The sequence below is a fragment of the Alligator mississippiensis genome, chromosome 4 (genome assembly GCF_030867095.1).
Source record: "Alligator mississippiensis isolate rAllMis1 chromosome 4, rAllMis1, whole genome shotgun sequence".
NCBI lineage: Eukaryota > Metazoa > Chordata > Crocodylia > Alligatoridae > Alligator > Alligator mississippiensis.
Window position 1 is genome coordinate 49,062,802 of NC_081827.1, and position 23,645 is coordinate 49,086,446.

The following is a 23,645-nucleotide window of genomic DNA, read 5'->3' on the forward strand; positions in this document are numbered from 1 at the left end:
AATCACAACAATCAGACACAAAGGCCACAAGTAGGTCTATAAAATCATGACAACTTCATATTCTGCCACTGCTTTGGTTAGACACTGCCGCTACAGGCAAAACAGTGTCCTCTACCGTGTCCACCAATGTTTCTGCAGTTCTATATGAGCATTTGCTCCTAAGCAATCGTTTCCTACACAGAAGTTTGTCCTAAGGTTAGAAGAGACACTGCATGGTATAAAAACACATTAAGGCTGAAGAGTTTCTACTCATGAAATGAAAACAAAGAGGGCACATTTTATTTCTTTCTTTAATGTGGTCTTCTGCTAGAACATAAATCCACTAAGAAGGAAACCTATTGAGAAGTTTTAGCCACCTGCTGAATGTGAAGGCAAGATTTGCAGAAAGTGTTCAATGGAGGAAAAAACTCTCCTCTGAAAGCAGGTAACTGCCAATATAATAAAAAAGACAGTTACAAAGAAACTTTCTCATGTCCCTGCCTCTAACAATATAAACCACCAGGTTATGTTAATGCAATAGTGTGTCTGTTTTTGAGGCTCTAGCTCCTCTAATCCAGTGATTCCCAAAGGGTGTACTGCGAGAACGGTGGAAGTGCGCCAGGAAAAATTGGCTAAACTGTCCTGGCCCCATGTGGCTGGACTGGGCCCTGGCTCGTTCCAGCCACAGCGGCCCCGAGCAGAGGGATCAGGATTCAGCTTGGACTAGACTGAGCCCTGTCTTAAATCAAGGACTGCCTGTATCTAATTGACCTCTTTTTGCTGTAATTTTTACTACCTAAAACAAGTTAATCTACCCTGAACTGGGTAAACAGCTCCTTCATTCAAAATGGCTCCTGCATTGCATTAGCTCACTCTTCACTTCAGGTTGGCATGTAACAGAAAACAGAACACCTACGAAAGGACTGAAGTAAGGGCATCAAACTATCAGGCCACAGAAGAGGAGTGGCAGTGCCTGGTTTCTTTCGCAGTCTCTCCCAGTAGCAGGGAATATAAATTATTTTAGGAGTTCCCTGTTCTCTCTTCTCATAAACACACTGAGCTTCAGAGGACGTCCTCAAGGGCAGGTCCCTGGAATCAATAAAGGAGGTTTGTGACATGGGGACAAAAGGGAGAGAGAATAATGCCATCTCTTTTTATGTTCATGCTAGTTCCTTTCTCAAACAAAAAAAAACCCGGTTTTACCTTACTCTGCCTGGCCAAGTTATGGGCTATGTGGATGCATTCCCAGCTGATGGATGGCAAATGGGGTCGGAGTGAGGCTATAGGCACTCACAATTAGTGCTGATGTGAGTCAGGCCAGCAGTGAGGGTTTTTTTGTGCAAACAAGGAGAGAAGAAAGGGGAGAAAAGAGCAGAGTAGGCAGAACACTTCCAGTAGCTGACCATTCAGGAATGAGAAGGATAACATATGCTCCAGGGGACAGAATCCCTTTAAATGTAAAATACTGCATAAAAAAAATACAGGGACATTTTGTTGTGCTTCTGATAAATACTTTAAATATACAAGGGTTTTTAGTGACAATGAAAAACTATTGAGCAGAACCCATCTCAGCAATCAGTAGGGACACTTCCCACTACTGGCCTCTGGATTGTTGAATGGGGCTGTGATCAAGGACCCGAATTCAGAGCAAAAAGGCCTAAAAGCACAGCTGAAAACTGCAGGAGATCTAATGAATAACAGGGATATTTCACTGAATATGGGCCGTCAAGTCATTTACTCTTATGTTAGAAAATGGAAAGAAAGCAATGGACTGAAAGGGGGCATGCAGTAGATGTAGCTGAATGGATGGAAAGCATCACTAATGGGGACAAAAATGCATTTGCTGTACTCATTTGTTTGTTAGATAAAAAGAGGGAGGAAAAGATGCAAATGACATGGAAATGCCTCATTTTCACAGAAGCTGGAAATAACACTGCAGGACATGGCAAGGCACAGCTGGTACTCAAGCTTACTGCTACTATCAAAACTGAATGGCTACCAGGATTAAGAGCAATGCAGGCTAAAATAAAACATCACCAGGCAGTTTCTTTTTTTTTTTTTCTATCTGCAGTTCTACTCTTTTATACTAAATATGTGGTTATTGTATAGCCCAGCTTTAATTTGATTTAAGGCAACACAGAATGTTGTTGATCATATTCTGAGGGAGGCAACAGCATTTGGTTTGTGCTGGTTCTCTCTCAAGCACAGATTGTTTCCAGTTGCAAATAGGGCACCATCTGGAAGAAAAAGAAACTAAAAGTACCAATTAAGTAGCCTAGCATTTAAATAAAGCAGACAGGATTGACAGATCCATAAAAACAGGAAAACTCAGTAATCACAAAATAAGGGAGAAAGAGGCGCAGAAGCACTACTAGTCTAAGAAGAAAACAGAACAATAAGGCTGTGTTTGTGTCATGGTCATGGCAAAACCCCCAACCTTAGATACATTTCTGGGTTTTGTCTCTTCCATTTCAGGGTGAGTCTGAAGTGACTGTGCCTTCTGTTCCTAACCCTGAAGTTAGGTGAAGATCATGGCAGCCAACCTGCAGGCATGGAAGCCTGCCGTGATGAAAATGGAACCTGGATTCTCAGTCTTCTTGGAGAACCACCAGCTTCCAGGGGCTCAGCTGCCATGTTTTCACAAGAGTTTATTTGGCAACACCAGCAGTGGCCAAGATTCCATATAGCCTACAACAGGGTAAAGAAAGGAAAAGCAACTTGTACTTTCTTTAAAAAGAATTAACATGCCCAGATGTTGTTAGGTTATATTTTTATAAGAATTTTCTGCTTCAACACAGACGTTTTCAAGGGCCTTTTCATTAACAGCGAGTAGGTCCAGCCAAGAAGACCAAACATGCTCATACACTCTTTGATCACTTGGGTCCTCCCCTGGGCACAATGCTTATGACCTTACAGACTATTCAGCAGCAGACTGCAGGGAAAGCCTCTGAAGCCCTCACTCTACCTACCCATGGGACATGCATAAATCTTCTCCATTCTGTTGCTCATTAACCCTCCGAGACTACTCCCAGATCTTCTTGCAAGGAACGGAGGAAGGAAAAAGGGGGGCTCCCTTTGGCCTCCTCCCCAGGCTACCACAACTCTCCTTACATGACTCATACATGCCTTTAGCTGAATTTTTGCTGTTTGACTTCAGAGCTGATCAGATTTCTTTCTTTGCATGAACATGGCCAACTCCATTAGTTACTATAAGCCAACAGAAATGTGGCTAGAGCCATTCCACAAGCCAGTACCTGAGTGAAGAATGCCCACATCTATTGCTGAAGCAATTCAAAATAACAACTATCAGTTCATAAAGCCTGTGCTAAATAGAAAACCCAACCCATACTACCCATACTAGAGGTCTAACTTTATGGTACGATACCAAATAAATCAAAGTTCTTATTCTGTTGTGCTTTGAAAACATAGCTCATCCTCAATGAGTGCAAAACAACTTATCAAAAGGTAGGAGGAGAAAGGTCACCCATGCATGTTATGAAACAGAAGAATAGAAACACAATATGCTATTTTGTTCTGAATGTACAAAACCACAAGAAGCTGAGAAACTGTTGCTTTTATCAGTATAAGATTCATTCACGTCATACAAACCTCAATCAATTATAAATCTGTATTTGAAGTTTTACATTGATCTGACATTAAAAGAATACCTCCCACCTACCTGTGCAACATCCACTCAAGATATTTTCAAGCTATTTATAAAAGTCTTCTACAACCCATTTAGTCTCGTTGTGGATGCTTTTCAGTGCAAAATGCTCTTTGCTCCCAAAAGCAGTAAGGAGATCTGCATTTTCCTTGTAGAGGCAACGGTGCTAGGTGTTCTTTTTTACCCCAACTAATTAAAATGTTGAGCACAAGAAAGCAAAAAGTAGTAGCTTCTATGTTTAATTCCATATTTTCCAGTATTTATACAATGGTTTCTGTTTGCTCCTCTCTCCAGAAAAAAGTAGCTACTTTGAACTTAGAAGTTTAATTAACAGCAGCCCTGTTTAAATAGATTTAATACAGGATGTAAGAAAAACAAAATCAAGCAAATTTATTTACAAGAACCCCTTTGTTAGTTCTGGTCTCAGCCGAAGTTTATTTGGTTAATACACTAGCTCATTTCTGGGGGCCCGGCCAGTGTAAGTACACTAGTGCCTGAATCCAAAACAAGTTGAAGACAATTCAAGTCTTCCTTTTCACTCTAAAGGGCTTTGGGGCAGGGTCTTGGGCCTTTTTTTCCCCCCATTGGTTTAATTAGTGCATACACATACTTAAGATTAAGAGTGGCTTGTTTCAGTTTCGCTTAACTCATGTATTCCTCAATGCTTTAGGTTAAACCTGGGCTGAAGTACCCATTCTAGTTTTTACAGTGTTTTAATGGAATTGGTTTTAAAAATATCACACCTTGATTAAACTCAGCTTTGCATGAAGAAAAGGGCAGGCTTTTAGCAGGCAGTGTAAGTTTTGGGATACTGTTTGAGGAATTATCTGTTTTTTTTATTGTTCCCAGATTCCAATGCATGACGAATCAGTGATGGTATAAGGAAAAAAAAAGTAAATCCACCATGTGCCACCAACCTAATGGAACTTCTTTAGTGTCACTGGCTATTGCTATGCTGTACAGAATACTGTTCTTGATTATGATGGACAGGATATTGGTGTGGTGTCCAAAAGAAACAATGACTTGCCACAGAAGGAGGGTAACAAAACCTGCCTACGGTGACCTGCACCATATGTCAACAGCATATGGACATTACCATTCAGCAGAAAGTTGTGAAAAATAATTTGCAAACAGGCTGAAAATCACTACTAGATTTCAAACCAACATGATTCTACTCGGCTGATATAAAAAAACCCAGGAAAAAACAGGTGTTTAAAGAAGAGAGAAAATTAGCTCTGCTTTTGCCAATGGCTATCTCCCTTTTTAAAAATAGGGAAAAAGAATTAAACAAATTGGGATTTTCAAATGCTTCCTTTTTTTAAAACAAATGAACTAAAGTGTTTCCTGCCACATGTCAGATCTCTCTCTAGCCACATATCCTTCATTTTCTGGATAGACATAACAGTAGTGTTGAAGAAGCACAGCTTGGTATTCGTTATTTTTCACTCTGAAATACATTCATTGGGAGCATTTACTATGACCAGACAAATTCTCTCCATTCTCTTCTTCCAAATGATTAAACCTTGTCCTTAGGTGATGCAACACAAGATGCACAGTCCAACACCACACCTGAGTCTAGGACTTGAGAGGTATTTCTTTCCCTATGGATGCCGCTTCTGAGTTAACTTCTGAAGTGAAGGTGGGACAACCTGTCAAATTTTAGCCAATGAACAAAAAACTAACAACTGAGATTATCAACCAAACTGATTTTTTTAATGAAATTTCAACTCATTAGATAGAGATTTGACAACACAGTTGTCACTGACACAGTAGATGGCATGTGAACAGCCAGAAGCATGAATTGTCTGCACCATGGGCAGGAGGAGTGAAGGACAGCATGAAAGAGAGGGAAGAATGGGGGTAGAGGGAGAGGGGGAAGGGGAAATCAGGGGGAAGGGGGTACCAAGCTGCTGCTTCTGGTGTATGATATCTCTGCTCTGCATCTACTGCTGGCTGCCACCTTGCAATATCCCCAGGCTGCAGCAGCTAATGCATGGGATCCCCCTTTAAAATCAGGGTCCAGGGCTGGTGTCCTGCTCACTCACACCTTCTTAAATTATTGTAGGTGGAGGCAGCAGCAGCATAACTTCCTCATGTTGCCTCCAGGCCAATGCTGAAAAGACATTTTTAGGGATCAAAAGGTACTGGAGTCACCACGTGCATTCAAAACTTTGGTCTCTCTACATAGGCTGGCTACAGGGCTTCTAATTATGAGTTTCACAGTGTGTTTCTGTCCCGTTGAAAGGCAGCTAAGACCACAGTTTCAAAATTAGCCACTGAATGCTTTGTCAGAAGGTAATTTCAAACTTTGTTGTTGCTTGGAAAAAGGTCTGCTATTAACTTATGTTAAATAAATTGCATTACAATCCTAGTGAAGACAAGGCCATTGTAATTTTAACACATGCTAGTTAGGAAATATAAAGTTATTAACCAACTAAGAGGTTAAAACTAAAACTGCCTTTTCTCTTCACTAGGTTAGCCAAATGGATTTAACACCCCCCCAACCCCAAACCAAAACAACCCCCCCCCAGCTTTTAGTCGTGATAACCCAGTCATAACTTTATCTTGGAACAGTTCAGAAACAGCAATATAGAAGTGGGGAAAAAAGCCTAATTAATCGACCCATTACAGTGTTTCAGAAAAAGCAGAAATTTTCAGTTGAAATTGAGTAGCTAGCAATACTGACTGTCTCAAATATGAAGGTGAGTGCTATTTAATGTCTTTAATGGAATACAGTTAAGAATGGCAAGCCAAATATAAACCTCATTTTTTCTTGTCCTTCGGTGACACTTGGAGTATGTGTTTGTGAGCTCTTTCTATATATAAATAATTAATTCACTCTAAAACAATGAAGACGTAGTACTGCATAGTGTAACCAGCCGTCTCCATATTCAAGATAAATGCGGTGACAAATCAGGTTCATTCAATGAAAAAAAGAAACCCAGCCAAGCAAGCTCTCCACATCCATAAACATAACTCTATCAGGCACTAGGTAAAGACCTTTGAATGCCCATTTTACTGCCACCTCTCTCTCCGATGATGAATCACTGATAACTAATCCCGTACATTTAATTCAGTCTCCTGGGTACAGAAGCTATTATATCCCTATGGGTTGGAGCAGTGCCCAGGAGTTGTGCTAGATGGTGGCAAATATAATTGATTTTTAGGATGATCTACTAAAGGCTGTGCTTCTATCCAGCTTATTTAAACTCCTTTGTCCTAGAATTTTTCTTTTCTTCTTTTGTAATAAGTGTTGTATCCTTCCTGTATGATCAGAATTTCTTGGATACGCCACATTCAGGTAGGTTTTTTACAAGGCCTTTGTTCCAGAGTGAAGCACTACTCTGACTTCCCTGCCTTACAAGTGATTTTTGTAGATTCTATTCAGAGGTTTTCACGATCCATCTACACAACTGACATAACTACCTTCTTGTTCTATACAGAATTAGAAAAAGTATATACAAGTAACACTGGAGTTCAGCTATATAGAAGGGAAAATAGAAAATATTCAGTATTGCCTTGCCTTGTGCAGTTACAGGTATGCACTGCTCAGTTTAGTTCATCGTTCCAACCAAGTTGTATTCTCCACTGAATGTTCGTATTACTAATGGAGTTCTGTTAAATTTTTCTATAGATTTTCATTATGGATCCTATGTGGTACAGGATCTTTGTATACCACTATGTTCAGTACATCTCTTGAACAATTAAATTTCTGACTTGGTGCATTTTTCAGGAGTCCAAATCAAAGGGATAAAGTCTTAGAATACTTTATTGGCATTTGTCCTGGTGTTTTTACTGGTTAGTAGGCTTGTACAAATTTAGCAATGCTGAATATTACCACTGAGGTATATTCTTAAATACCTTAACTAATGTCTAAATGCAAGTAATCAATACAGTTAATTGGAAGTGGGGTTGACAAACCTAATGGTCAGGTCATGGAGCTTTTTCCTTCTATGGACTATGCTTGAACGCTTATAATACACTGATCTACTCTTCCTTCCTTTAAAACCTTTACAGTAGAGGGTTTTTTTGTGCTAAATTACTTATTCAAAAGTAGCTGTGGGAGCAAATCACTTGTGACCGACCCTCCTGGAGGTCATTGGTTCAGAGCGGAGCAGTAGCCTTCGAGCAGCAGCTCACAGCAGAGGCAGTGAGGAAGCACGTGGCCAGGAAAATGAGGACCTTTCATGTCCAGTCCTCATTGCTCTACTTCCCCTGCTGCAGCAGATTGTTCAGGGCAAAGATTGGGCTTATAAATCACCTGTGTACCCACACAACCTAGCCTCCACCCTCCTCACTCTCTGTTTCCTCTCTCTTTCTCCCTCCCTTTTTCTTTCCTGCTTCCTTTCTCTCTTCTCCCTCCCCACTCCCTCACTGGATGCAATCATCTTCACTTGCAAAGGACAAACAACAACACTTATTCAAAAATAAGATGAAACACATACACATGCTGATAAACAATAGTTATGAGGTTCATGTTCTCTCTGAGGTCTGCTTCTAGTGGAGCCCTCATTCTGTGATCTTTTAAGTTTCTTTGCAACTGAAAAGGCTGAGTGAAACAAAAGATGCCTACCCTCCCTTTTCCACCATCTATACTTGTTACATTTTGGATCAGCACATTTCTTTACTGACCCCTTCTTGCTGGAATTGTTTATACATGTATGTGCTTTAGTAGAACTAGGACAGCATTCCCTAAAACATTTTTGGTGCACCATAGAATGTATTACTCCATACTTCCTTGTCTGAGTGCATCTGAATATTAACTGATGAGAACTGAAATCTGTTGGTTCTGATGCCCATTGATACCCTGCAACATTTATGTGTAACGGGGGGGGGGGGGTGCAGCAGGGGAGGAGAGACTTCAGAGGAGGGGACAAACAGGGACCTGAGGCTGCAGTGTGCAGAAGCAGTGTGAAAGAGGAAACAGAGAGCTGGTAGGTGACTGCAGGGGGAGGGGGAAATCACAATGAGGAGTAAGTGGAAAGCGGGGAGGGGCAGGGGCAAGCTGCATGCCTCTCTCATTACCTGCCCCCAACCACCTGTCCCCCACCACCTCCACTACCTGTCCAATTACTAACCCCACCTGCCCTCCCATGTGCCCCCCTACTGACTCCCCCAGTCTGTCTCCCATCGCCTGCCCCATTACTGCCCCCCTCATCACCTCTCCCTCCACCACCTGCAAAAGTGGAGGGGACAAATTTAAGATTATCTTCCAATAATTATATTCTATACATGGAAAATTGTAATAAATGTATAAGTTTTCTCTGTGGAAAATCTAATTATTGGGAGGTCATCTTACATTCAGGGTCATCTTGCATTCAGGTAAATATGGTAATATAACAGAGTAAGTATACATGGTCAGTTACCAACCAGTTTCAAAGCTGGTAATTTTTATTTCAATAAATATAATCAGTACTCCTCCTACAATCAGTACTACTCCAAGTCATACCCACTGGCAATTTGCATAGTAAACTATGACCCTATTATTTTGGCCAGAGTGTCAAAGGAAAAATGAATGACTGGCTGAACTTGAGATAAGCTAACAGTTTGGATAGGGATTATGGTTTGGATAGGGGTGATCCTGCCTTAGGGAAGGGGATGGACTAGATGACCTCTGGAGGTCCCGTCCAGCCCTATTTCTCTATAACTCTGATTCTGACATAAGGAGATAGATAAACTGTCAACACCATTTCCCAAAGTCTCCCTGCAGCTTCCTGCTCTTTAGACTTTCTTATTAGGGGACAGAGTTCATTTTGTCTTTTTTCTGGCTATTTCCCATTATTAAGTGTTTTACAAAGGTCATAAGTGTTACATAATGGAAGCCTAATGAACATACCACCTTATCTCAATTCTTACCTGTCCCATATTTCCTGGACCATCATGGCAACATCACTTCAACATTACCACCACTTTATCAAGAAACTCAATGGCTTTTGTACCAGATGCATTGTTCATGAGCTCTTCAAACTGAACTGCAGCCATACTTTGGGAATCAACTCAAATACACTTCTTTTGATAGTAATCTTCCCAGGTACTAGGATTTCTCTCTTAATGGAATCCACACTTACCTTGTTTTAATGTTACTTCATGGTCTCAAATCTTACAAGTATTTTCTCTTTATTTCTCATTACAAGGGTTTTATCCAGTATATACATTAGGATGTCATTTAAAAATAGAATCTATATATCATATAGACATCAGAGGTGCACCAATACATTGGTCCAATATCAGATCAGTACCAGTATGAAGAAAATTGTCTATACCAGATATCAGCCCGATGTGGCCAATAATTTGGCTGATAAATGCCCATGCTACGCACATCTGCAGCACAACACGGAGCAGAACCAGCACTGTGGAGAGCTGGCTCCAGCTGGTAAGTCGGAAGGGGAGGGAAAGGTGGGGTGCAGATCAATACCCCCCGTGGTGAGGGAGGGGGCACAGACAGGGGTAGGCACTGCCCAGCCAGGGCTAGGCAGTGCGTGGGATGGAGGAATGGGTTGTGGGGTGGGGGTGGCTCCCACTGCTGCTTACACCACGGGGCAGGGGCATGTGCCCCAGTCTGCATGGCATGGGGTAGGCTGCAGCTGTGGGGTAGAGCCAGAGCTGTGCAGGGCTTTTCTCGGTGGGGGTTGGGCTCAAAACAGGCTCTGACAGCACTGGGAGGAGGCTGCAGCTCCACTCCCCAAATTTCACCGCAGCTCCACTCCCAGCCCCGTGCTGCCACCCACCGCAGCCCCAGCTGAATGCTCCATCTCCACCCAAGCACCGGGAAAAGCCGTGGCTACAACACCATGGGGCTGGGAGCAGAGCTGTAGCAAAATCTGGGGTGGCTGCAAGCTCCTCCCATTGCCACTGGAGCCCGCTCCAAGCCCAGCCCCCAGCAAGAAAAGCCCTGTGCAGCGCCAGCTCTGGCTCCAACCCATAGCTGCAGCCTGCCCTGTGCTGCACAGATCCAGGGGCACACCCCCTGCCCTCCTGGGGTACAAGCAGCAGTGGGAGCTGCCCCCACCCCACAATCCACACCTCCATCCCGCACCCCCCCCATCTCGCCTTGGCAGCACCTCTCCCTGCCTCCCTCACCGCGACTGATTTACCCCCCACATATCCCTTTCCTCCCCCTCCCCTTCCATCACACCAGACTTAACACCTGGAGGCAGATGTATCGGATATTGGCTCAGTATCAGCCAATATGCCTCCTTAAATATCGCCTATTGGTTCCCAAAAATCTCTCAGTGCACCCCAATAGACATCTCTAAAATACTTGACCATATAATGTTGGAAAGCAGCTGGGGCATTTAGTAACCTGGGGGAGTGCAGGTCTACTCACAGTGTCCCTGAGGTACTAACTGGTTACGTCCAGCTTATGAGGATCTTTTTTCTGTATCCTAGTGATAAGCTTTACCTTGATCAAATGCAATAAGGATGTTTATTTTCCTATGAGCTACATGAGATTCTGGATAGCAAATGTTTACCTGTGTCATCTTATAGCTTAATTCTCTATAATCAGAATCTCAGCATCTTACACTCTTCTGTATACAAGCCACTAAGAACACAAATGAAACATTTGACTTCCCATGTAGTGACCTAACAAAAAAAATGTTTTACCAGTAGTCAAGCCATGGAATGCATCTCAGCTCACAGGAAGGAGAGGCTTTGTATTGTTTTGTACCAGTAACATCAGTTACGTATGGAAACATCATCAATTGTTGTGAAATTAAATCAAACCTTTGTGCTTCCACTTAGGCTATTTGGGTCATGCATGTCCACAGGAACTATAACATCCTCTTGCCTGCTTTCAGATTTAAAGAAATCCCCCTAATTCTTGGTTCTAAAGATAAAACTGATCAGCGTTTGAGCTTGTTAGTATCAAAAACTATGTCGTATACATTTGTAAGTGGAATGTAAACAGTCTCTAAGTTCTCATATTGTTTAAAACAACCCTGGTTGTCTCTGGCAACTATGTACCTGTGACTAATGCCATCAGCTGTCATAAATCATGTACAGGCAACCCTGACTTAGCACTCTTAATTGGTTCCCACAAAAAAGAACGTTAAGCAGAATAGCATTAAGCAAAACCAATTTTTTTTGATGAACCAAGCTGCCAGCTGTACGATGCCCATGAGCATTATAACGAAACTCGATAAGAGCTAAGTGGAACCAGGTATCAATGTAAAATGAGCGCTATAGTGAAACAGCGCTAAGCAAAACAGTGTTAGGCAGGAGTTGCCTATACAGTAAACTGGGGAGGTGAAAGCTTACATCCATAGAAAGAAAAGGAATCTTGGTCCCATTTCTCTTCCCACAAATTCAAAAAATTGCTGCAACTATAAGTTAAGATTTTATTCATCACTACCAGTGACCTCACAATACAGGGAGACCTAGGACATGTGTCAAACATATGTCCTGCTGGCTGGATCTGGACCAGGGAGCTTCTCTATCTGGCCCACTGGGTTACTGACAGAACATGGCCTGCTTTTTGGTCCCACTGGCCACAACCATTGGCCGTTAGGTTGGCTCACCACCTTCTCCTCCAGATCCCCCAATGTCACCACCAGACCTCTCATTGCTGCTGTAACTGCTGCAGCCACAGTGGCTGTGACGACTGCCCTAGAGCTGGCCTGCAAGGAGCTTTGAAGTCCAAATCTGGCCCTGAGAAGTCTGACACCTCTGATCTAAGAGACAGGGCACTACACCTAGGACACCTGTACTTCTAGCTCAGCCACAGACTTCTTGGGCAAGTCACTTAATCTACACTGGGCCTCAATTCCTAGCCTGTAAAATCAAATAATATTCCATACCTTACAGGGATGCTAAGAGAATAAATATTCATTAATCAGAAACATTCAGACACGTAGTGAGTTGGATAGTTAAGAGGCCACTTTTATGGCTTCTTCCTGAAAGGCACCTTCCTCTATCTTTTATTTTCCAAAGTTCTAGATAATATTTCATCCTAGATTTACTTCAGTCAGATTAAGACAAAATACAGCTACCTAAAACTCAGATGAAGTAACACACCTGAAAGTATTTCCTTGGGCTCATGAATGACTGGTTAAGCATGCACATTAAAAAGAAAAAAAAAAGAAAAGAATGAAAACCCCTCATTAAAAGAACCCTTCCACCCACCACTCAAAAAAACTCTACTGTATTTTCTCACATAACGTGCCCCCCCCCCCCCCCCCCAAGACAGATACCTTGTTTTTGGAAAGGCAGACTAAAGAAAAAAAAAGATTTTTCCAGAGTTACAACTGCACACAGTAGGAACAAAGCCTAACTTTTAGCTTGCTCACCATCCCTTTGCTGCTCAGCCAGAAGCTGAAAATATGGCTGCTGCTGAGGAATGGTCTCTGTGAGTGGATCTACAAATTTGACAAGATTTAAAATGGTCTTTAGGGATGTGAAATAGGAGAAGAGTGACCAGGAGTAGTTAGCAGACAACAAAATTGTCAGAAAAAAGGTTATCTTGATTAGTGGAACATCAAGACCATTAAAAGGAGAGATGATCATTAATACCTGTGAAGAACAATGAGCCATTAAGTTAATTGCTCCCTTACCTTCCCAAATAAAAATGCCACTGCTACTCCAGGCAGTTAGTTTTATACTTTGGTTGGAGCAGAAATCAAACTGGGGTGCTTCAATCCTCAGAAGAAAATCAGCTTCCTTACTTAAGACATTCACTCCCATCTTGGAAGGCTAAATTTCAGAAGAGCAGTGCATATGGTATGTGACTAAATATAGTATTTCAGGGACTTCTTTTCCTCTTTGTAGTAGATTCTGACTTTATGTATAAGATGAACAAATGGGATGGCATGTTTGTCCTCTAAATAATTATATAGTTTTAGTATTCATAGCAGGTAAATTTAGTTAGATTTTCCAACCTACTTTTGATCTCCATTAGTATTCATAATACCACTAAAGGTACTATGCTGAATTTCTTTAATTGAGTTTCTGCATGGGTGGTTGGGTGCTGTAAAGCTGAGCCCAGTTTCTGACCTTGCTCTCCAACCTGTTCAACAATCCCTGAGAAAACTGGGAGCTTTAGTAGCTGAACATGTAAGCTTAAAATTGCAGCTTCTGATACCTCTGTACTCACCATTATGTTTTCATTTACAGATGTATGAGAAAACACTAAAACGATATTCAAGTTTGGTAGCAATCTGAAATTGTACCTGTGTTGTCTCTAACAACAGATGACTTCACTGGCAACTGTTGGTCAACTGGTCATGTAAGCTCCTCCTCAAGGTAAGTACTATCATCCATGTCCAAGAGAGCAATTTTCTATCCATTAGAACACAATGGCTGCTTTCCTCCTCCCACTTGTAGGCAACTTCATGGACATCGTCCATTCTAAGGTGAAAAGGCACCTCACAATGGGGCCTAATATTTAATTGTAAGGTTGTATGGTCTCTTGTTACTGTCACTGAGTCTCCTGTTGTCTTAAATAGAATTCATGAGAAACTACTTTTGAGATCTTGCAAAATCAACGATTGTGGTGAAAGATAGATACTTTCACTATGACTAAAACTAAAGCATGCCCAGGAACAAAAGAATTCACTTGAAAAACAAAACAGAACACAACTGAAATGGTCACAAGAACTGCTCCTTTACTCTAACTTACTGGGCTTTTCTTTCCCCACAAAGCTTTCCCCAACTTTGATTTGCCCAATTTTGATGGAGACTGGACTTTTCTGCACTGATCCTGGACACCTCAAGTTTCCAGTGGTTCACTTCAAGAAGGGAAAAGTCCGTTAGTCATATTGGAGGAACCAGTCAGTTTTCACCAACAGTCCATGCATCTCACCTCCCTTTTCTCATGTTTCCTGACACACTTTGCTTTTTCATTGTGGCTTACCGCCTGGCAGACATCTCCCTTAGTTGTCAAGTTTGGAATAATTGCCTCCAGCTCTAACCATTCCTCTTCTATATGTTACTCAGTTACATTACTGTCTAGCAGCAGGTCTTAAACTGCCTGGACATACACCAATACTGAAAATATTGCCTCATTCTTCTGCAGCAGGTGTGTGTGTATACACACATACTAATATTCACATGTTTCAGAGAAAGTGTTAGAGGTTATCAGGAATAATATACAAATTGCAAATACATAAGTTACCAATTAACATTTATACTTCAACAAATTGAAATCTGTCATTTATAACCTTATCAAATTAAATGTATTCAATGTAACCAAATAAAATTACATTGTATTATCAGTGTATTGGAAATACTCAATTTTAGATTACAGGTACTTAAGCCTCTCTACAACTCCATGATAACATACACATTTCTCAAATCTCTACCTAGTCCAAAATGTTCATCATTTAAAACTAAGACCTTAGGTTAGCCGCCTGAGGACAGATCTCACTGGATGCTATTTGTGTATAAAAAGAAGCAACTTGACTCATTTGCCTTCTTTTCCTTTCAGTTTCTCAAAGCAGCATATTTTACTGCATGGTAGCTTGGTGTTTAAATATTATATCTACATATCTGAAAGAACACCTTCCATTACAGCTTGGCATAGCCTATGGTTTAACATCCAAAGACAAGGAAAGTTAAACACATTCTGTGAAGAGGCCCAAAATACATACTTGATTATGGTCTGTGGGCTGAAGCTAAAAGTCAGTGATAAAAGTTACTATCTTTTCTAAAGCAGATCTCCCATTGATATCAATGGAAAAATGGGGGCTAGAACATGGCCTTCAAAATATAAAACTATATCGGTCGTCTCACCACCCTGAATTCAAGATTCTTCTCTCTCAAGATCATAGGTGCATATCCTATTTCCTGTGCTTCTCTGCTGCTGCTAGAGCCCCAACACCCTATTTAATCCTTGCTTCCTTTCCTTACAACATAGATACAACTGAGGCATGTATCTGGAGCCTCCCTTGGCTGCATCTGCATTCAGGATATCCCCTAATGGTATTGCAGGCAGTAGGCCATGCCTTCCTCCTCCCACCACTCAGAGCCCAAGATCTGAGAAGAGTCTCCCTTACAGGAATATTGCTAAAGAGCTAACAGCCCTTTCCTTCTGCACAGGCATGATCATGAGACATCCACAGACGGGGCTTTCTATGGCCAGTTCCAAAGGCGTATGAATGAGAGCTAAACTTTTACCTAGTAAACATACTGCTACATTCAGTATTACCTAATGGAAAAACAATGTAAGGCACTTTGAGGATGACTGCTATTCCTGTCCTTGATCTATTTCCAAATTTTGTTTGCATGAACTACAGCATTTGCAAATCAGCAAATGCATTATATTATCAGAAAAAAACCTGATTGTCAAGGTATCACTATTAGATCCCAGAGTTACTATGTTTCCATGTAGAGTCTGTTCGCCCATTTGGCCCCTAAAAATTGTGGTCCCATCACCCTGAAATAATGGCTGTGTTTGTCTCTGATGTTGGGCACACTGCATTAGTTAACTAGGATTACAGCTGGTTATTTAAGCTCACAAACAGGGACATTCTCCAGCTCACATGTGCTCTCCCTTTCTAGCTGATCAGCTCTCCACCGCCAAACAGCATGTCTTTGTTTGTGACATGCGCAATCCCTTTGTTACGCATTACAGTCTATGGCAGCACCCTCCAATTTCATATTTAGAAAGGTTCTACTCACAACAAGGACTAATACAGTTTCTTTTTAATCAATACAATTTTGCATTCTGCAGAACTGAAACAGTCAGGATGAGTGGGTAAATCCATCAGGTGAGCTGATGTTTAGTGTCCCTGTAGTACATAGTACCATGGTGCCACATTCAGCTGCATGGCTGGAAGTGGATGAAAACAAAGCTGTTAAGAAAAAACTGTCCCTAGCGTGTACGTATGTTTCTTGTGGGTAGTTATAAAAATGATATGCAACTAATGTGAAATAGTTAAGATTGATTGTATGGAGAATATAGAACTAGTGTTAACATATTTAGCTATTTGCTTTAGCCCTTCCTGCAATTTTTTAAAATCACACTCTTATATAACTATTAACAAACATTATTGCACAGATGTTGCTTGTAAAGAAGAACATTATCATGAACATACCCTTATGATTGTCTTTCTTTAACTCTATAAAAAGATAAGTCACGTCTGCATTTCTGCAATTGCACTCATAATGTCTTTTATTGTGCTTTTTACTGTGGTTAAAAAAATATAGTCACTGATTAGGCATTGATTTGACTTGTAATGCAGAAATACTATCATACTAAATGTGTACAGAATGAGTGTATGAAGCCTGATATATACACACAAAGTATATAAACTTCTTATATATATTATAAACTTCTGATATCTAATATTAAAACTAAATACCCATTTAAAAATAGAGAATCAAAATAAAATACAATTCCTAAGTATTATCCTGCATATTAATATTTTTAAACACAGCTGTTTATATTTCATGCTTTTTGGACAGCTGCAGCGACTGCTTCTGCCTTGTGCTCAAGACTGGGGCTACTGGATTTTTTTAAAACAAATTCAAGTTTAATCAGTCTAATGCTGTTATATAAAAACAAACGTCTATAATTGGATAGTAATATTGTTCCCACACACTGACTTTGGGATACAAGGAAAAACACAAAAAAAACAAGGCCTTATCTAACAATTGTTTAAATGAGGTTTTAACAAGGTTGGATTTCAAAAATATTTATTTAAAAATAATTCCTCAAATAATAAGATTCTGCATGACAGTGAACAAACCCATTGTACAAATCAGTATAAATCAATCTTTAGAGATGCATTAGGAATAATTCAAACTATCCTGCCATGATTCAACGAGAACAGATTAGGAAACAGTAGGTCCCATCCAACATAGCTACAACATCTATTTTCCAGAGCTCTCCCTTGGTTAAAGGTCTTTGTCCCTAATATCAGACAGAACAATGACTGAGGCACAGACAAAATGGAATGGATTTAAACAAAAGAGATGATGACACAGAAGGAGGAGGAGAAGGAAAGAGCCTGCAGTGCTTGCTCTGATTAGCAGAGCGTCCTTTGTGACACCTATTTGGCAGGGGTGGGGCAATGCACCGCCAGTGTTCAGATCAGGAGCCTTCATTTCAATTTTTTATTTATTCATTTTTTTAACAAAGAATATTTTCCAGCACCAATATAGTGTTCTGAGAGGGTATACTAGCTAGATACCTGTCTTCTAAATGCAGTAATCTAGGAGCTATGGAAACAAAAACAACCACGGCTGTTGTCAGAACAGACCACATAGCACATTGATGACTTTATCAAAAAGTCCTGTTCTTTAATCAAGTCTTTTATTAATATACTGTACCAAACAAGTATGAATCATTGAAATAAACAAGGTTAGACATTACTCGACTTCCAAGTGGGTAGCATGCATTTTCTGAAAAAGAATACTCAGCACCATACCAATTTTTTTTTCATAAATATCGGTGTGCATATTGCACACACGCAAACTGTGGCTCAAAATTCTTGACTGGTTTCACTAACCTAAACTAAAATATCAGACATTTTAGTTATATTCCAGTGACTGAGATCTCCAAGTATGTGTTCAGCAAAACATTAGGGCATGCATGAAAAGCTACTCTCAGAGCAGAAGTAATCAAAGAGTGGATTTTGCTTTTATACTTTCCTGACCTTGACCAGGCATTGTGTCAGAATATCTGCCACAATGAATCAACAGGACCAATTAAACCTCAGAAAGAATGAGGTTCCTGAGGGTTACCACTGCAGGATCACCAGATAGCTCAGCATGTTACCATTTTTGATTAACAACCAGCTGAGAAAAGCTCTCCATGCTAACCAAATTGAGATATTATGGAAATCCATTGTCCTGTGTATTAGAAATACAGAAAACTCAGAATATACTAGGGTTATCATCTGCCAAATTAGAAGTGCTTTCAATGCAGAGTATTTAGTTTATATATGTAACATGCTAATAAAACAATTTTATTAGCTACAAGACAATCAGTGAATACCAAATGGTTTACTATAACTGCATTATAATGTATATTAATTATAAAGCACCTCCCTCCCAATCTCAATCACCAAGCATTCTTTGAAATTAAAGAAACCCAAGTTATTTTCAGTGACATGTGTCAGCACTGCTTTTATGCCCTAGACTAGTTGCAAGTTTCCAGCACAAGGCTTAAAAAGAAACAAATTACCTATTGTTGTGAAATGTTCACCACATACCATATTTAGATTTCCTGTCATCCCACAAACTGTTCAACACTGGCATCTCAATTTATCAGAAAGAATTTAAAAGACAGCTCTCTCTCACAGAAACAAGAATAAAGAAAATTATCCCACTGCTGTCTTTCTTTCCCCTCAGGTACAAATCATTATTCTGTAGCCCTCTCTGGTTAATCCTGTAGCATCTTCTCAGTCCCTCAAACATGCCTATCGTCATCTAACACACATACATTACACACTTGTAACAACAAATTATTGACAGAGTGGATCTTATCATTTAAACATATTAAAATAAAAATGTATTTTTCTCCACATCTTCCAGTGGCCTGGATTCAGCAATACTGACAGCCCTAAACTGACTTGCTGCCGGTCACAATGATGCACATACACACACACACACACACACGCACACACAGAAGGCGGATGCTTTGTCCATCATCGTTTGCTCCTTTGTAAATAAGCTAGATCCACAGCTTTTTGCCCCCAATCTACAGCAAAGGGAATACATGGATCATGGATGCAATGATGATATAAAACAAGCCCTGTTATAAACAGAAAATGATGCAAGTGGGATGCATTTACTTACATGAAGATTCAGTGCCAAACATGGCTGGCCCCAGATGCTGCTATTTAAAAACAGGAAAAAAAGGAAAAAGAGTGAAAGATAGAGGGAGTGTTTGAGAGCAGGGATGAGACTGCTACACAGCAGGGGTCATGAAGCCAGACAATGCAGTCCAAGCTATCCAAGCTGCCAGATTCTTCTCTCCTAAGCTTCACGTTGCAGATAGCTTTGTCCCTGTAGCCAAAGCAAAGGTCTTCTTTCAGGAAGCAAAAGTCAGGAGCTGCTGTTTTAAAATCCAAGAGATAAGGAAAGGGCCAGTTCCCTTCTGTGATGCAGTGAGGCAGAAATAGGTAGCAGACACTAGATACTGCAATCCACAGACAGCCCCTGCTCTCAGTAAGACAATAGCATAGCTTATGCATACACTGGATGACGTCAGGACACTGCAAAGACTGACTGCTGTTAACCAGAGGCTCAGAGGGGGCTTGGATACAGCAGAGCAATTCAAATGGGAATTCCTTTGTCACAAAATGCAGAAGACAAAGACCCAGACGTATATTTTCCTCCCCGATGATTAAAAAGAAAAACAATCCCAAAAAACCTCAATGCTTTAACTCTAGCATGAAAATAGCTGTACTGGATTTACAATGATTTCTAAAGTGCATACACTTGGAAGCCTTTCATTGCAAACACATCATATAGAATAGATGAAAGATTCCTGGGACATATGTCTGGGCAGATACCTCTTATGGTACTTTGGCACTTTCAGAAAAAGAATGCTTCGTTTTGTAATAAATTATCTAAATGCCTCCCCCGCCCCCCCCCGTCCATCCCCTCAGCAAAAGGATCAAAATCCTGAGCCAACCTAAGCTTAAAATTTTGATGTATGAGTGGTGATCAAGTGTTCAATAATTTTATGTGTTCAATAATTTTACTAATGTCCTGCTACTCTGCACCAGTGATCTAGCCATAATTCAAAAGTCACATTTATAATAAACATGAGAAACAAAAATTACATTCCTCTCAGAGATGCAAAGCCTTCGTAGCAACAAAAGGAAAATGTTTTCTTCCCTATCAATTTCACTTCATTCATTCCAACTATACAGATTCCGCATTTACTAACCTGCACAAAATTTAGAATGACTGCTTTCAGGGACTCTGCAATTAGAAATGCTAATATAAAAGCAAACATAAACAGAGACTTAAGCTGACTGTTGCAGTTCTTACAGCAAACAAAATGAATTCTCAGAAGCCAAGCTGAAGCCCTGTGCTAGCAAGCGCAGTGAAGCAGTAAGTTGACACTACCTCGTCCATATTAGGGATTCCTCTCTATGAATGGCTATCTGGAGGGGTAAGGAAGAAAACTGGCTCTCTCTGAGCACCAACATAGAAATAACTGGAAGATGATGCCAATGAAAAAGAAGAAAGGAAATACAAGTGCACCCACTGAGCAAAGCACTTAAAGATGATAAAATTGTTTTTACACTTTTGTAGATTAAATGTTACTTAATATTCCCTCAGCATTGTTTACTAAATACTCTCAGGCTCTTTGCAAAATACAAAGTATCAGTAGGATGGAAAAAAAAAAGTTAAGAATACAACAGTAACATCTTCATTTACACAACCTTCCATAGAGGATTTCAACTTGCTTAAAAAACAAAAACATCATCGTGCCAATTTTAGCTTTGCCACAAGCCTTAGGTCCGAAAGAGAAATGCTCCTCTTTCACAGCCCGTCCTAAGAGCAGATATTTTCTGTTTCCCTGCTTAGCACCCCAGAAGAATATTTTCCTTTGTTTAGATCTGCCTGTAGAACATAGCTTTTCCATCCACACTTTTAATAAAGTGGCTGGGGAACAAGATATTACAATGTTGTAAAGAAGTCACTTACTGTTTAGTCTTTTTTTTTTTGCAAAAGAAAAAAAACACACAAGCAGAATATTGTTAAGTGCTAACTAAATGGGTGCAGATCTCAGGATACACCTTAAACTAACTCACTTCAACAGAAATCTTATTAGGTCTTCTGGCTAAAGTAACATTTCATTTTGAACCTGGTGTCTCTGCTCCACAGGAGAAACTGTGGGAAAAGGAAAACTATCCAGAAACTGTGAGGTTCCTCTGCTGGCATCTTCTCTTCTCTGCTTTGCAGATCAGTAAGGAAAACTGACTGCACAGATCCTAAGGATCTTCAGCCACCTCTGGGGTTAGCTTTCACTCAACCGTGAAAGTTAGAATCCAATCCATGCTCTATATTGGTATGAAAGGTTTTCTCAGGAGTCTTGCTACTTTTGATTCTTCCTCAGTGACTGTGCACTAATCCCAGGGTTTGAAATACAGTGGAGGCTGGGGGGGCTAAGCCCCCCCCAAAAGAGACACACACACCCAGGCCCACTCCACACCTTCCTAAGCAGCTCAGGTGGCAGCAGCAGCTCCTCCCAGGTGCTGGCTGCCACCACTGCAGACCCCACCCCAAAGTCAGAGTGTAATTCAAACCCTGAATAATCCCTAAAACCAAGAGGTTGAGGAACTAAAGAGGGGAGCACATTTATTTCTAGTAATGTTATTTCCCAACTAGAAATGTAATTATATGTTGAAAACACCAAATCATTTCTATTTCCCTGGACTGCCCAATTTCCAACTGACAAGACAGATGGGAACTCGGTCTTATTCCCGGGATGGGAAGATGGGAAGAGACAGGCTTCCCAGGCTACCTTGAATCAGCTAGCTGTGCCTTTGATCAGGATACACTCAACAACCCAAACTTTACAAAAGTTACAGCAATCAGTGTGAGGGGAAAACACCTGTTCATGCCTTAGCCCAGCAGAACTGCCATGAATACTGGCCAGGTAACTCACCGCAGTTCCTGGGATGGGAAGATGGGAACTTCCCTGTCGCAGATGCCAGGCAGTCCGAGAAGTCCTGGAAGCACGGGAAGTTAGAAAATTGGCTGTCTGCTAAATAGGCAGCTGTGAAGCCAGACAGCCCTGGAGCTCGGGAGCTGTCTGGGCTTGTAAGGAGGCTGCAGATACTCAAGGGTTCTTGAACTCCCCTAAAACTGACAGAATTCATGCCTTCTTTGTAATCAAGCTCCTTTCAGCTTTGGCTAAGCCTTTTTTTTCCCTAAAAAGTATTCCTTCTCTGTGAATACAGATTTCCTTACCTTTATGTCATTTACAAAGACTGAAAAGATGTATAGGAGGTGTAAGCAGGCACACCATCTAGGTGCTTATCTAGTTCAGCACACACACAGATATTCTTTGGACTAGCCTAATTTACTGACTGTAGGACTATTTTTTCCCCAGTGCTCGTTCCTACACTGAAGGCTGAAATACTGCTAGGCACTCCTTATGTGGCATAAGATGTGATGTGGCTGACTGAGACCGTGTTTCTGTTGCTGCATTTAGTTTCAACCTGCTAGTCCACAAAGGGGAATTTAAAGCAGGTTAACTTCTGGTGGGGGGGGGGGGGGGGGTTCAGGCCTAGTGATGAATTCATCCAAGAGTATCTGAACGAAGCTAAGTAGCAGCAGTATTTAAGCGGACTGTGCTCTGAAGCACTCACTCCGGTTCAGGGGACTGATTCTGCGGGGAGTTACCCAGACGGTGTTCGTGGCAGTTCTATGGGGTTAAGGTGTAAACAGGTTTTCCCCTCACACTGATTACTGCAACCCTGCCACGTTTGGGTTGTTGAGTGTACCCTGGTCAGAGACACAGTGAGCGGTTCCAGCAGCTGAGATAGCAGGGGGTGGAGGAATGTAGACCGTTATAGACAGGTGTGGGGAAGAGAGGAATACCTTACCTGCCCGAGATCTCTGCACACTGCAAGTGATGGCTCCCTGGGAGCTGCATCTGGTACCCTATTCCAGGGGTGGCCAGAGTTACTCACCCTGGGAGCTAATCCAATTCTGGAGAGCAGAAAGCTGGACAGCGAGGCAAGGGGAGGAGGGATGGACCCAAAGTGTAGGTCCCTCCCACAACTGCCAAGCTGCTCTGGCTTTCCCCGCGAGATGCCCTGCCCCCCGGCAGCCCACTGTTCCCCTGAGCCACCTCGGAGAGAAGTGGAAAGGGCTTCAGTGGAGAAGCCCCAGAGAGTCACAAGAACTGTGACAGCAAATCGCATGCAGATCACAAGCCACAGTTTAGCCACTGCTGCCCTATTCTCTCCCCTCCAACCCAGATATGCTATAGGCCACAGGGCTGCACCTGCTTAACAAATACCCGCTTGGAGGGATTCTGGTATCTCCTCAGTCAGCTCCTGGGACTGGTGTCTTGCAAACTCCCCTTTCCCCC

At 41.3% G+C, this 23,645-nt stretch overlaps 1 protein-coding gene across 8 annotated transcripts in view; it reads right to left on the reverse strand.

The window, feature by feature from the left end:
* Positions 1-23,645, reverse strand: part of ST7 (suppression of tumorigenicity 7) — a 216,341-nt gene that overhangs the window by 145,414 nt on the left and 47,282 nt on the right. Inside the window, exon 1 of one of the 8 annotated variants that reach the window (XM_019492185.2) lies at positions 19,382-19,701. The exons of the other annotated variants lie outside the window; for them this stretch is intronic. Within the exon in view, the coding sequence (XP_019347730.1) occupies positions 19,382-19,403 (22 nt within the window). The 5' untranslated portion in view covers positions 19,404-19,701. Of the gene's footprint in view, positions 1-19,381; positions 19,702-23,645 lie in introns of those variants that run through there. 8 annotated transcript variants of the gene reach the window in all.